Source organism: Anastrepha obliqua, chromosome 1, assembly GCF_027943255.1.
Source record: "Anastrepha obliqua isolate idAnaObli1 chromosome 1, idAnaObli1_1.0, whole genome shotgun sequence".
NCBI classification, from domain to species: domain Eukaryota; kingdom Metazoa; phylum Arthropoda; class Insecta; order Diptera; family Tephritidae; genus Anastrepha; species Anastrepha obliqua.
In genome coordinates this window covers 148,076,379-148,092,877 of record NC_072892.1, presented here as the reverse complement: position 1 = coordinate 148,092,877, position 16,499 = coordinate 148,076,379, and the positions used below count along the sequence as shown (strand labels likewise).

The following is a 16,499-nucleotide window of genomic DNA, read 5'->3' as shown; positions in this document are numbered from 1 at the left end:
CCTGATATTGACTTTTATGAAAGTAGAGTCATTCTACAACAATAACCATATAAATCATAGTTTAGAACTCTGTGCAAATTAAAAAGCGTCTCAAGTTTTGACCACATTTTTCAATTTTTAAACAAAATTTTTAGAAACTTTTCGGGTATATAGAGTTTTGTAGCTTCGCAACTATACTCGCACTTGCATGCTTGCCACGAATCTCCTTCTCCATTTTTTCACACACAAATTGTCAGTGAAAAGGAAATTTTCATAAGAAAATATTTTGACATTGCTTTTCATTCTTTCACGGAACGCGAATCGAAAGCGAAATGAAAACGGGGAAAAACTTTCAATTTCACATGTTGTCATTTTTCTACTCTTCGAAATCTCAAAGGAATTGACGAAAATCATCACCTTCGCCAAACGCAACAAATTGCAAGAAAAACAAAAAAATTTGTGTACTTTCTCAATCTGTTGTAAACAACGGTACACGCACGTTGATCTGTGGACACATCAATTAGTTGGCCGTTTGTGGCCCCCATAACGGCCTAGTTTTAGCATATTTACATACTTACACAGATATTTGTTGAATTATTTATGTAACTAATTTCCCAAATTTTCTGATTGATGTCTTTCAACAAAGTTTCCTTTTCTTGGTTTTTGTTTTTGCTTCTTTAAAAATGCGAAGTACGAGTGCTTATGATAAATATTGCCCCAAAATTAGTAGGCATCTAAGTTGTACTAAATACATACGCACATACAGGCAAACATTCATGAAAATTTGCCCGCCCACTTTTGCTTCTATTAAATTATTTAGTGTATATTTTGAAACCGGTGATTTTGTTACGTAAGTCTTAAATGTTGACGTGACCGTGCTTATACTTATACAATATCATTAGTACCTCCATATTACTATGGCCGCCATTTGTAAGCCCTTTTTGTTTGATTTTTTCTTTCCTTCCGCTCGTATTTTTGAGTTTTCGAGGGTTGAAAATGGAAGCGTTGAAAGGCATAACTACCCACCACCTACTACCATACACACCCACCCATGAAAATTGTACACAAATTTGTACTCACTTTCAACAATGCACTCCTTCGCTCCCCCCACCCCCGGCAGTTAACCTTAAAATGTGAAAGTTTTAGTGTGGTTTAGCAAAGGCGACGTAAAATGGAGTAGAAAGTAACAAAAAGTAGCAAAAGCAGTCTGAAGCAAAGTGAAATGTGGCATTTTTCATTCTTTCACATTTAATGCGTTCATGAATTTTTAAAGCGCTTATTTTCATTTTACACTTTTTTATATATTATAAACGTAGGTACATAATAAATACCGGCACTTTGTATGGCGTACGAGGTCACAAACATTTCTTCTTCATATTTATATAGATTCCTTTTACTCAATACTTTGCTTTTTGTCACGCCTGTTGGCAGCTATGAAAAATTAACTAACAAGACTTATAAGATATTTGTTAGATACTGGGTCGAATTATTGTTTTTTTTTAAGAAGTTTTACTAACTAAGGACAGTTTTCTTGATTGCCTGTTATGGTGAGGAGCATGAAAAAGACATTTGAATCTGTCGACTTGATAAATTCGATTTAATTTTCTCAACAATCGGTTTCATTTTTATTCAATATTAGATAACACAGGTCAACAACGTTTTATTCTAGGAAAGTGTAGGGTCATTTTCGAAGTAATTTTTTGCGTAGAATCCGAATCCGGGGTTTAAATTGCTCTATCACGTCAAGATTTTGAGATATCCTAACGTAAAATGCAAAAAACGCTGTTTTCAAAATGCGATATCTCAGTGAAAAATAAAGATATTTAAGCAAACTCAACGCCATTTAAAAGAGCAAGACTTATAATTTAAAATACCACGTCTACTTTTTTATTAAGAGCAAAATCTGCGTAGCTACATAACCTCAAAAATGGGCAAAAACAGCGTTTTTGCACTTTTAGGTTAGGATATCTCAAAATCCTGACGTGATAAAGCAATTTAAACCCCGGATTCGGATTCTACGCAAAAAATTACTTCGGAAATGACACTACACTTTTATAGAACATTCCGAACCCATTTTTTGCAGACCTGTGTAATATTTGCCAGCAGTAAAAGCGCATAGAAAAGAAACTGTCAAAATCAGGTGTTCAGATGAATGAATATTGTGGTTTGCGCGAAAAAGGTATCAAGTACATTTCAGTACATTAAAATGTAAATTCGATATTTCGAAGGTATAGTATCTTAAGAATATGCTGTGAGATTTTTATGCGGAAATTCCCAACATTATAGCTTCTACACCCCATTAACTAGATAGAGAGCAGTTCGCGTGCTCCTATACCTCAAACCTTAAACTCGTTTTTCTCGAAACGACTTTTTTCCGGCACGGTCTGCATGATAACTCATACAGTTTTTAATATTTTTTGATGAGGTTTTCTTTTAAATATTCTAAAGTGTTTTCTCTATAGATTTGATTTTTGATATTTATTATTAAAATTCATAAACATAATTAAATTGTGACAAGAATGACGTAAATTGTGACCTTTTTTAAAATGCCGCAAATTACAAAATTTTTCGAAATTCGAAAAGCCTGCTCGACAGACTATAACTACAACTTTATTTTACAAGGAATTTTTTTCTTTTTACAGATCCATAAACATTTCAAGGGGAAATGATGCAGACCGTGGAGCACAGTTTTTTCATTGTACTTTGCGTCACGTGATTTTTTATATACCTACTAATTTTTGTAAAGAAAAATTTGAATAAATTTTTTTATAAATTTTAGGTACTAATAAACAATGTATAAAATTTGTTTATATTTATTTCTATTATTATCCCTTCTAAAAACAGTTTTTCTTTTAGCGCATTTTTGGCGCTGCTGGACGTATTTAACCCCTTAAAGCTATTTGATATATAGGAGCGTGCTCGTGACGATATTTTTTCCATTCTAATGATTTGATTTGAGTACATATATTTTTTCGATATCTCAATCACATGTTTTGTTTATAAAAAAAAACATAAACAGTCAGTTTCCAAAGGAAGACCCTTTACATTTACAAATTAAGTACTTTGAAAACTACCACACTTACCTCCACTTCGTGCGACGATTCTGGAACCAGGTCTTCACTTGTGCATCGGTCATCTTAAGGCCGCGCGCTAATGCCGCTCGTTCGGCGGACGCCAAATATTTTTGCTTATGAAAACGTTTCTCCAGTTCGGCCACTTGAATGCGTGTGAAGGAGGTTCGCGGCTTTTTCCGCTTTGGTGGTGTGCGATTTTGATATGGATGACCAATGCGACGGGTAATGGGAAAAGCAGCTGCAATAAAAATGCACATAAAAAGGAGTTCTTAATATTGCTTTGAACGTACGTAAGCGATTACTAAAATATAAAGGAGTAGATGCATATGCATTTGTATGCTTATATACAGGTATGTGTATGTATGTATTTACGAATTCAAGTGTATGGGAAGACAATTGTGAAGACTTTGTCATAAATGTCTAAGCGCTCATGATATGCTGACTGGTGATGGCGTCTCAAATAATCGGACAGAGAACGCAACTAATTTAATTGTAGGGTTTAAGTTTTCAAACAATTTGTAAGCAATAAATTTTGAGAGATAACAAGCAATTTCCGATATTTACTTCCGGGATGGTGTGCGTGCACCCATGTAGGTATGTGCGGTGTGTCAGCAAATGCACCTCGATATACCTGTTCACAGACACTACTCATCTCCTAAAATGTGCCACAATGTATTGTACCAATTATTCTGTGTATACCTGCTGTGAAATCAATTAGACACTTCAAAACGACCGCGCCTCTGGCTGTGAGCGTGCAACCAGTCTGCCGTTAATATTGCCTTGATCCTAATTGCTGTTGTTATCCTAAATTTGACTTATCAGTCATACTTAAAGTGTTTGGAGTGTGTTGTGTGTACTCAACGGAAGAGGTGAGTGTGTGTCATTGTCGTTCAGCTAAGCCCAACGACCTGTGCGTCCAATGCTTAGGCACGCACTTACTTATTTTCCTTTTTCATTCACAAAATTATTAAATTTTGTATACTCGTAAAATTTTTTTCCAAGCAGCGTAGACGCAAGCAATTAGGTTTTTTGCTTTTGATAGTAGTGAAATTGGTAAGAAGTGAGAATGTCTTAGAGGAACAAAATATTGAAACGCCAAGAACTACGCCAAAATTGCCGAATGTATCTTTTTCAATAATGACATTAATTGTCCTTAGTAACTAGATGTATGTGTTTCTATTCGAAATAATTATGTTTTGCTTATACGAAAAGAACTAAAGGCTTATACGTTTTTGAGTGCAACAATTTTGCTTGCTGTGCGCAAAAGAGCGGCTGCCCTAGGACTTCAAAAACGTTTGTGCAATACGTCATGGAGGAAGGATCTTAGACTTCACCCCTGAAAATTTCAAATCATGCAAGCGTTTCTGCCTTCATCGTATTTCGTAGAGTAAACACTGTTTTTTGGAGTGATGAAGCCCATTTTCATTTAAGCGAAATTGCGGACTTCTTAAACTAATCTTATTTTACTATATAATTTCCCTTGGCGAACTTAAATGACGCATTACAGGTACCTCATCATACCCGTCCTATTATGTGGCACAGAAGAATGAACGATAACAACATCTGATGTGAAGGCCCACAGAGTAGAGTGAAGTCGCCTATTGTGGGCACCATTTCACCTTAATATTAATTGAATGAAAAAGCGATATTTTTTTCTCTCTAACAGATATTGAATTATCTTTACATTTTATTGCAAAATATACCCTAATATAATCGTTTTCGTCTGATAATATAGAAAAACTGAAACCACCTTAAAGTTGATGAAAAAAAAATGGTGGGTAAGGTGGCCCAGGGTATTCGGGTAAAGTGAGCCTCTAGATAAAACCACCAAAAACAATTGTAAGAGTTAGTAATAAGTCAATGAATTTATTCATACATTTTTTTTAAATTAATTAATGACCTTCGTGGTTAACTATTTGAAAAAAAAAAAAAAATATTAATTTTAGGTAAATATAAATCCACATTCTGTATAGCAGGTGGTGAAAATTTATGTTTCTCATACTCTTGCTCAAGTAAATCGAAAAACATCTTTACATTTTCTTTGATGAACCCATTGCTCTATCAAAAGTCATTCCCGTTGGAGAGCGAAGACTAAACTAATTTTTTGTGCCTGCGCAAGAATCCATGCAGCCAACCTTTCCCTGCAAATTGCTTAAGGACCGAAAATTTGTTTGGCACTTTGGCAATTCCGTCAATTGAAACACCAGGGAACGAATATCGTCTCTTGTGAGGTCGCAAAGTCTTGATTCCATTTCTAATTTATATTTTACAAGGTATTTTTCTGGGGCTTCGTCCAGTACTAGCTTACATCCAAGTGGGGTTTTTAAAAGCAGGCTAGGGGGGGATGCATTACTCCTTGTCCTTCTTTGCAATGTAAAACGCGGCACATCAAAAGTCTTTGATGCAAAAAGTGTGCCCCTCTCCTCATTCCTAACATTTACAATGGCTTTTTTCATCATACCGGGGTCCCATTTCCTTATTTCTAGATTTTTGGCTTGTCCAAATATGTATAATTGGGAAATACCAATCAGGGAAATTAACGAGAATAAGAAAATACTAAGGGAGTAATGTGGGCTACTAGTTCCCAATACCCAACGCTGGCTAGCCCACATTAGCCCCTGCATCACTTACAAGAAAAAAGTATTAAAAACTTTTGTTTAAATAATTTAAAAAGAGTTTCTTACCGCATTAAAACATGCAGAATAGTTTAATAATTCTATCTGAACTTCCACACTCTAAAAATAATCACTTGCCAAAAAATACCATTAATATTACACGCCACTGAAAAACAAATCGACTGCACTTCCCAAAATATTTTGATCAACTGCACATCAGTAAAGAGTCCAATTCAAATGGCGAGCAGCGTAAAACATCCGTTATATGAATTTTGAAGTTCAGAAGAAATCTTCCTAGTGCATGTTCGTTATTATGAAAAATACAGACGTTGACCACATTACCCGAATAGCCTACAATAGCACTGACTGCACTACATTAAGAGGCCTTTGATACTTTTTCCATTATTTTTATTGCCTAGGCGCCATTATTTATGTTTTGTCCCAAAAATTGAAAAAGAACCAAACACAAATATTTTTAGACTTTATGGCTTTAGATGGTGCGTAAATTCATCACCTTTTTTTGGCTGTTTATAAAGTAAAGCACGTGATCAAGTGTTAAACTGACAAATCGCATTCCTTATGAATGTTTCTCCAAAGCCGATAAAAACAGACAAATGTACATAGCAGCGCAAGCAATATGCCCAACTAATATTTTATACTCAGCCGAAAGAAAATGTTGAATAATTCCACAATTTTTACGTTGTTTATGTTTCAACGTTCGATCGTAAATTTGTGAGAAATCAATAGGCAGAGAATTTACCGCCAATCGAAAATTCACACGTACGCATGCATCAATTCATGTATTATATAATACGTACACACCTACATACACACTCGCATTCTCACATTCATGTATCTTTCCAGTTGGAGCTGATTGCGTTGTAACCGCACGCTGACTCGTTGTTGGCTGCTTTGGCAATATTTTGGTAATATCAATTGCAGTAAAAGCCATTTATCGCACCGCATACGCTAAACATCATAAGCACATGATTTGCCATGTATGCGCACACACAAATTTATGTACATATATTTCGTGCATGTGCGTGACTGTGTGCACACGAAGCCAGAAGTGGCGCCAACCCCTATTGATGATGTGTATTTTGTCGACTTTATAGCAGCTACGACCAGCAATGAAAAGGGGTTCAATCTGGGGGTAGACTTTTAAATCCAACGTAAACCACGAAAGCATAATTTTATAGTTAGGCTCCCATTTAAAATAACGCATTATGTACTCGTATATGTACCAACACACGTTTGTTTGTATGTATGTGTTTGCCTACATGCAAATGGGGCCGATTGAATTCGAATATTTCTGACTCTTACTGAAAGTTCAGTTTCTTTCCTTGTACTTATACGGTTATATGCCTCTTGAGAGGTCGCTTAAGAGTATCAGCCCGTTGGTGGGCGGCCTACTAGTCAAAACCATTCACACTCTGGCACCAGCTCTGCGGATTTACATAAGCACATATTTATTTATTATTTTTCACACAAGAGCTCTTGCATAATCCAAAGGGGATATGAATTTTATGATATTAGCCAAGTGCTTGAGTGCTTTTTGCATATCGAGTTAAATTCTTGCTCTTTCTTTGCTGCCTGCAATTTTTTCTCATCTTTCTTGTGTACCTACCGACATTGGAATATGGCCAAAGCACAAGACGAATAATGCGAAAAGCTTTTAATATGCATTATTTATTCGGGAACCGTCGTCGTGAAAGGACGAATGAGGACGGTGTGGCATTCATCTAAGATGCATTGGGAAGGATACGACGACCTTTCAAAATTTAAATATACACCGTAGTAAGTAGTTGAACTTGATTTAGATAAATTGAAAAATAGCAACGAAATGATTTTTGTGGTTAAACAGCAGTAAGAGCGGCAGAGAAAATGACAAAAATGGCAAAAGCAATAAAATCCTTTCAAGGATAAGAAACTTGCTAAGAAATTGAGTGGTGGAAAAGTTTTCTTCGAAGATATTTAAATAGTGCATACATGCACATACATACATATATATATATATATGTGCAAGTATGCGGTCTTACTTTTATGAAAGTACTTAAGAAAATTGCTTGCTTAAAAATGTATGCCGTGCAGATGAAAGTTATTTATATACCATAAGGCATTGGTACTTATCGTATTGAGAACGTTTGGTAATAAATTATAATTAAAAACAAAAAAAGAAAACAACAAAGAGGTCAATGAAGGTTTTTGATTATCTTGCATTCATAAAATAAATCTGTATTGATGGAATTATAGTAAATTCCAAGAAATTGTTAAATGTAGGTAAGTGCAGCAAAGATTAATTTTCAAATCTATTTTTTATTCGTTTTATTTTCTTAATGTACATATATTTAAGAATATACACAGAAAATTTAATATCGTGCCGATGAATATTTTCGAAGTTGCACGCAAATTTGAAAAGCCGTTTCAGAGTGCTTGAAAGTACAACGCCGGAGCAGCAGCGCGTTTTTCTGAAAATGGTGTTTTCAACGTCGGTGAACAATATTACTCGAAAACGGCTAAACCGATTAGAGTAAAATTATACACGAGCTTCTTAAATAAAAAAATCGGTCGAAAATCGATTTTTTTTTTAGAAACCGCCATTTTGTCAAAAAAATTTATTTTGCTTATTCCTTCGATTAATGTAACTTCGTAAATTTCTCAAGAATGAACCGAGAAATTCGTAAATTTATTGAAAATGAACCGAAATTCTAGTTGAAAATCGTGAAATCTGAGTTGAATATCTCCAAAACATCGATTTATCAAATTTTAACTTATCATTTGGGCTTACGAAAGGTCTGTGCACGTTTCATTCCGCATAAGTTAACTGAGGACCAAAAATTGCTTAGAATTCAATATTTGAAATACCTAATTAAAGAGGCGAGAAAAGACTAGAACTTCCTTTACCACATTGCAACTGGTGATAAAACTTGGTTTTTCCAACAAGAACCTGAAACTAAGTTTCACAGTGCTGAATGGAAGGCCCCAGACGAGCCACCACCCTAAAAATCGCGGTTGGAGAAGTCAAAAATCTAGTCGATGCTCATTTGTTTTTACGATTCCAAGGGTATTGTACACAAGAAGTTCGTGCTAATGGACTGAACCGTCAATGCCATTTTCTATCTTGGAACTCGCCTGAATACCGCGAAGAAGGAATTTGGCACTCATCGATCCACTCTTGTGACTGATTTTTTCACTAGAAATTGCAATTTAACCATCAATCACTCACTGTGTACTAAGGAAAACGTTTTGCGTCTGTAGAGGCCATCCAAAAGTATTGTACCGACATCCTGAAGGACATTCCGTATTCCGGTCAATGACCTGAAACACGCTTTCAGATCACGCAAAACAGTGTATCGAGGCCAGTGGGAACTATATTATTTTGAATAAATAAACTCGAAGTTATCAGAACAAAACTCCTATCGATTCTATTTTAGCTCGGTCTTGTTTATTTTGAACTTCACCTTATATGACAGAACATGGGGTCTAGAATCTAAAAGAATTCATTGGGTGTATGGCCAGATGATTGTTTGGTGGCCGAAATCCAATTAAGTAACTTGGTAGTTGTCTGCCTGCTTGGCAATAACTGGTACCGTGAACTGCTGTCCCGCTGATGCAATAGAGGCAATGGTAGGACTATCCCCACTGCATACTTTCCTTAAAAAATTTGCAGCCAGAAGTGTAAATCATACTTGGAAAAGATCTTCCTGACTGTGGTTAAACAAGTATCAAAACAGAGATACCAAATCAGAGATTTTAACCGATGATTTGAAATCATAATCTCAAACGGCTATGAATGGGAACTGGGTGGTCGATGCCAGAAGTCTCGAATGGTTCGCAGACGGTTCGAAAACAAATACTGAACTCGGTGCGAGAATTTATGTTCTAAACACGAAAGTTTGCGAACTAATGCGCAAAGGATACTGGGATACTAAATGCAGGGTAAATCGTTTGGGAAGTACTCAAAGAATTACCCATAAGAAGTCAAAAACTCCGCTTTATAAGGACTTTTTACCTACTACTTAAATTATCATTTCTCAAAAATTCACATTGGAATCTGCAAATGGCTTAAAATTGTTTTGCGGTCGATATTTAGCTTCTGTGCGATGCTACGTCTACTAACATGCCTGCCAACCTCGATTATTTCTGTGATTTTATCGACATTTTCGACTTTGTTGACATTTTCTTTAACATGAAAAATGCCGGAACTGTTACGGTATTCGATAGAAGAAACTGTAGAACTTTAGTTGGTATATTAACAGGGCACTGCCTAGTTGCAGCACACGCTTACAAGCTAAATGTAACCATTAACGACGTTTGCAGGAAATGTAATGAGCCGGGTACAAGAGAAGCCTTGGAACATCTTCTAAGCTACTGTCCGGCTCTCTTGAAAACTAGACTATGCTACCTGAGTGCTTATAGCTTTGAAAGGCTAGAACATATCCCTGAACTGGAGCTCGAGTGACTCCTAAAATTCGCCAACAGTACGCGGATCTTGAGTGATGCATATTATCGCTAAATAGGACTCGATCTGGTGTCGCCATGGACAGGAATGGTCTCTGCGTGGCTTCGGCCAGCCAGTATAATCTAACCTAACCTAGCTGTTGCGGTATCGACACCATAAACACCATTCACACTATTCACAGCACAATTTCAGCGGTTCACCTTGCATTTTGGCCTTTATCATACAAAAACTGTAAAATGTACCGAATTTTCTCTTTGTTGACTTCCATTGTTAGCACCCTGTAACTCACGGCTGAAGGGGACAAACAAAAAACAGGAAAAGAATTTTTTTGGCATGAAATGTTATCGTGAAAACGAGCTTAAACCTTAAATTGATTGATCGATACTTTACGAGATATCCATCACAACTGCCATCTACTGAGAAAATAATGGCCCATAAAAGCAGTGGCCATAAAAGCAGTGGTCATAAAAGTTACGCATTCTAACCAAGTTCATCAAATACAAAATTAAGTTAAAAGAAATTAAAGAAAAATTGCATTGACAAAGTTTACAGATTCAAAGTTCTAACTACTATTTAGTTGAATTTCTTTTTCTTACGGCAGCACAACGACGGCGTGGCATTGAGTCCACCAATTGTTCGCATTGCTGCTTCAGTCACGTATCTTTAACAATTTCCAAAGTTGTTGATTGTTACTCGGTTTGGCATAGTTTATAGCTTTTTTAAAGTCCCGTCCAGAGATTTTCTATAGGATTGAGATCGGGGGACAGAGCTGGACATTCCATAACCTCAATTTTATTTGCGCGAAGCCAATTATTGGCCTTCCGACTAGTGAGTTTAGGATCATTATCCTGTGGTAGATCAATTTTATTGGTATTTATGGCTGCAACATCCAACATTATTTCTACATACTATTAGTATGCATTAGGCCATCAATTTTGTATATATTCGGAATTGAAGGTGTCTTTTTCTATGTTAGGACCATGAAAGCTTTGAGAAGATGATTGAGATTCTTGAGCGCGTGTTGAAGTAAAATCGAGGAGAGTGTTTTGTAGCAAGCAGAACATACTAATCCGTGGTGCCAAAACATTATCAGGATACAAAAGTGGTAGCAGTCGATGCAGATGATTATTCAAAGGCGAATAAAAATTTTTATTATGCAAAGATTCTAAGCCGATCTACTTTCGTTTTCGTCGAAACCTTTTGGAACTCATTTTACAGCAATCTGATACAATTCTTTTTTCCTAAAATAATCGAAGCATTACTGGATAAAAAGCGCACGTTGGATTCGTGATTCAAAGTAAACGAAGTTATGAAAATAACTACTTGTACCGAAGACAAGTTTTCGACACGGAATAGTCGGTAGAATTTCTGCATGTTGGCGCTAACATATACACTTTTTACACGCAGCATAAATCAAACCTTTTACGCATTTAAGAAAATTTTGAATTTTTAATTATTCAATTAACTAATGAACCCATAACCTAGAAAAAGTCCACAAAAGTCTATCAAATTCATGCATTTTTGCAGAAGTTGTTATTGTCCGAGTTCAAAGTTGCTTCTGGAAAAGTTGAAACTTCACTTATTTCATTAAATTTTTTGAAAACGCTAACTTTCAGGACAAAAAAACTGCACACCGAAAATAGTCCAAAAACAAGATCTATAAGTTTCCGAGACTTCTGTAGCTGAATGGGTTTGCGCGTAACTACCATGCGATAGGGTCCGGGTCTTAGACTTGATAGAACAGGCTTTTTCAAATAGTGTTCGCCCCTCGGCAGGCAATGGCAAACCTCCGAGTTTATTTCCGGAGAAAAAGATTCTTATAATAAAACTACTTGCCGTTCGGTCGCTCCATTTGTGAGAAGACACCAAGACTCACACCACAAATTGGAGGAGTAGCTCGGCCAAACAATCAGTAAAGATGGGCGTGCCATTATTGTAAAACAGATTTTCGACCAGGTCGTTCTATCCGATATGAAATGGATTGATCCAGCTACCAAAACTATTACAAGTTCTAAGGAACTGAAAGGTTGAGATTATCATTTTTCTTGGCATCGCTTCTCCGCGTTGAAACTAATTATGAGCTTCCTGGGAAAATCATATTTCCCGATATGACACATTTCCAACTTGAAAGCTATTTAGGAAGACAGAATTGGTTAACGTAGAGTAGTCAATCTATCCTCAGATATTACCGTTTGGAGTGGATTGTGGAATAGAGGTTTCATAGACATACATTTTTCTTCAGAAGTCATACTTTAAGCAGTCAACAGAGAGCGCTTCAGAGCGATTATTAGTGTAGGTTTCTTAAGCGCCGATTACGTGGTACATAGTGCCAAAGTTAATGATTTCTACTTATTTCTACTGTTTGCGTTTTGCCTCAATGGAATCCAGACGAGATCATAGCGAGCTATTTCATGATGCAGGCAGCATCGCCGGGAGCCTCTTGGTCTACCCCTGAGCGATGGTAACTGATTTTTGTGGGAGTAGAATGGCACCATTTACCAATCGCGTCAATAAGAATCGTAATTTTGGCCGCTAAATTCGAAACTAATAATTTGTGCACTTAATTTTTTTTTTTTTTGAGTATTTTTAAACAAAGCATAACTCTATAACAACCATATAAACTCCAAAAAATTATGTCAATCACTTCTTTTCTTAATTTTTTGTATTTCAAATATTTTCACAATCTATACGTAAAAATAAGTCAAAAAGCCAAGGTGCAGCCATTGCTGTTGCCACCGACCACTTCCGAGCTGTTACTCAATTATTGTTGGCGACCATCCCATTGCGGCTCTAAATATGCATACAGTCCTATCGTTAAACGGTTCAGAAACGGCTTAAGGCAGCCATAAATCATCGAAGCGTAAGGACAGATGAGGCCAGGCCACTAAATGTTGCCACCATCGTTGAGCTGTTGAGCTAATGCGGGGCAACGACTGGAAGAAGTCAATTTAGTGAAAAAGCCAAGGCGCCACCTTATCAGTGGAGACAAAGAGCACAACAAGCGACAACGTAAATTTCCGATAAAAGTGTAAGAATTAATAAGCACAACGAGACGGCGAGAAGCACAAAGTGATCGCATGGCATACGAAAGGAAAGAGAATCGGTCGAAAAGATATAAAATTGAATATTTTTGTTATAAAAATGTATCGAATGTACATATGTATGTATGTACAAGAAGTGTGTATGTAAGTATGTAGGCAAATGTGGAATTAGCGCATAAAAATTGAGGAGAAGATGGGAAGCAAGTAATAAAAAGGTGCAGGCGGAAATGGTTGCGAGAAGGTATCAACACTACCGCCATCCATTGACTACCAGCCAGTGTTTTAGTAATTAATAAAATTAAAAGCTTAACAGAGACATGTCAGCAGACATACGTACATACATACACACTCGTATATGCAAACACTTTGCATACATTCCGTGCACGCAAAACTCCCCGCTTGCGCGCATGCGTAGTTCTGCATAATTTCCATGGATAAAACGAATGCGCCGACGACAGCTAGACGCGCAGCTTGCGGAAAGCAGTAATGAGAAGTGTGTCTGTCGATCGAAGCGCCACGGGAAAGGTGTAAGGGTGGACAAAGAACAAGACACTGACAGCGTTATATCCGTTGCGCAACGGGCTTCGATTTCAAAGTTGTTTTGGCGGCTGCGACCGCCCAACGCGTAATTAATTCCTTCTACTCGAAATTAAAAAGTCATGTAAACCACCTCATTAAAATAACGAAAAGTCCAATAGTCAGTCAAAAGCCACTGACAGCGGTCAGTGCTAAAATCGAATAGTTTCGGTCGGGCCTTTTAAAGAGACGCGTAAATATGGCGAGCAAGGGCAATGAAACGCTGCGGTGGGGACACAACTTAGCCGACAAGCGTTGTCTGCAAATCGTCCGTCGGTGACACGAACTCAAATTGATCTGCTAAGTGGAGGGCCAAATGAGCAAAATGTGGCGGCATTTTGAGTGTTCTGGCATTGCGTTTGGTTTTTATACCCTACAAATGAGTACTATGTATTTGTATGTACATCTGAAAGTTTTTTGTAACTCCCAGTAATAGGCGACAATTGATTGAGGTCAATTTATATTCAACTATAATATTTTTTTCAACTACGTTCTTAGCAGACTCGGATTCTACATAAAATTATAATGTAAAAAGTCTATTGAGCACAGCTCTAAAGTTAATTTAGGGCCCTCCCAATTTTGAGAGAAGCTATGCTTGTGCTCCCTTCTCTGGATGTACAACGTAGTGGTTCTGCCAATTCTAACGAACAGATGCCTTGTTTGGTGGGCAGCTCTGTAGAAGGGCTGTACTATCACTAAACTGAGAAGTATTTTTCCAAGTAGTCAGGATTAGAACGAGGAGAAAATATGTACGAGGCTGCTTCCTCTGCCTTCTCTGATGGCTCCAAGATGAAATCGAGAGTCAGAACAGAGGTTTCTCTAAATCTGCCAATTTATCTACTTCCTTAAAACTTAAAAATACTAGTGGTTTTCAGGCAGAAGTCTTTGCAATCCTTTAGGTATGCAAATTGCTTACATTTTCGCCGTCAGAGCGCCATGGTGCAGAACGAAATTAGTACACTTCTGTAAGCAGGAGATCAAATCTCTTGGGGTGCAGGTAACATTTCTTTGATCTGGGTTTCAGGACATAGGAACATAGAGGGAAACGAAATTGCTGATGAGCTTATCAGGAAGGGGTCGACTGAATTGGTTTCAGAGATCCCCTACCTGGTCATCGGCAACCCCTTGACTGTTGTTAAAGGCGGATTGCCCAACTTATTTCTCAGGATATATGGAGCTGCCTGTTTTCATGTGCTATTTCGAAAATCCTTTGGACTCAAAAACCCTTACGGAGGACTCAGAAAGTCTCGGCGACTCCATGCCATTCAATTTCCAAACTCGTAACTCTGTTTACTGGTAATTGGACGATCGGCATACACGTCGAAAAGCTAGGTTTACCTCTTAACCTCCATTGCAGAAGCTGTGGGGATGAGTGCTCAGTTGGATATTACGATTAAACACGTAAGAGACTCGTGGAGGAAGTCTGGGTGCTTATAAGAAAATTCGAAAGCCAAGCTATGTCCAATCCTGAAAACTCCTCAGACATAGTAAAAAAATTAGGGTCAAATATGTTTGAAACTTCACCTCTCAAAAGAGGCTAATTGAAGAGTATATGCTTAGATGATTCCGCCTCATTATCCTAGAGACAGCTATCGCAGAATAGAGACGAGGCTATATTCAATCACAGTACATGGATTTCGATTGGACAGTGGCCGACTGAGGCTCCCACATAGAACATTTTTCATTTCACTTCGATGCACCGGTGGTCAGAAGAACTGATAACTTTGTATTTTAACCTTCTCATCCCGCACTCGCTCTAACTGACTCCAGGGTCATCCACCCCAGAGCAAACTGCAAGTGACCAAGAAAATCTTCACCCACTTTGGGCACAGAGCCACAGGGACACCACCTCAAGGGTATCCTGCCTATAAAGATCTCTGCAATGTTCTTGTGGCATAATAAAACCAAACTTAATAATCTTCTTAAATGAACTTTAAATACCAACCAACAGCCAAGCGACTGCTTCTATGATAGCACCTTTTTCTATATGGAAAACACTGCGGTGATTCTTAAGCCTGTAGATCAGTGATCCTGGAAAGCTCCCTGTAGAATACTTCCCCCTCCAACTTCGATCACAACCCGTGAACAGGTTCATTTTGCCTTGTTTCCCAATATTACAACCTCTCCAAACCTCGCTTGGAGGGAAGAAGGATCCGCTTCAGTTCATAATAATAATAATTGGAGCTTACACTCTTTGCTGGGGGTTTGGCCGAGCTCCCCCCTTACGGTTACGGCGGCAAAAAAAATGTTGCTCCAAAATCAATAACTTCAGATCAGCGACAGTAAGCAGGAAAATAGTTATAAACGCGCACATATCATGAAATAACGAAAATAACCACAAATGTTTGTGAATTATATCAAAGGTTTGTATATTCTAAATAAGACATCTGCTCTGATCATCACCGATACTCAAGTTTATCAGAAAGGCCATATGTCGATTTCCATACTCGTTTGGCTACCAGAAGTCAGGCTAATGTTTTTTAACTATGCTGTTACAAAAGGAGTTTGTAAAGTACTCTGGAATACTGAGCTATAAACTACGGCTGTAAACTACGGGCTGTCCCAAACGAAGGCTTTGAAGTAAGTCGAAGATAAAGATCGGTAGAGCGAAGTTTATTCATTCTATAGATCTAAAGCTCCCGATCGGGGTGGGTCTTATATATAGGGAGGGACCTACAGTTTCAAACCGACTCCGAACGGCAGATATTTTTATGAGCAGCTTTTTCATGGCAGAAATACAATCGGAGGCTTG

At 37.5% G+C, this 16,499-nt stretch overlaps 1 protein-coding gene across 1 annotated transcript in view; it reads right to left on the bottom strand.

The window, feature by feature from the left end:
• The window catches only part of LOC129253160 (T-cell leukemia homeobox protein 3), a 74,418-nt gene that overhangs the window by 27,663 nt on the left and 30,256 nt on the right, over positions 1-16,499 (bottom strand). The window contains exon 3 of the mRNA XM_054891429.1: positions 3,063-3,291. Coding sequence (XP_054747404.1) covers positions 3,063-3,291 — 229 coding nt within the window. The remainder of the gene's footprint in view (positions 1-3,062; positions 3,292-16,499) is intronic.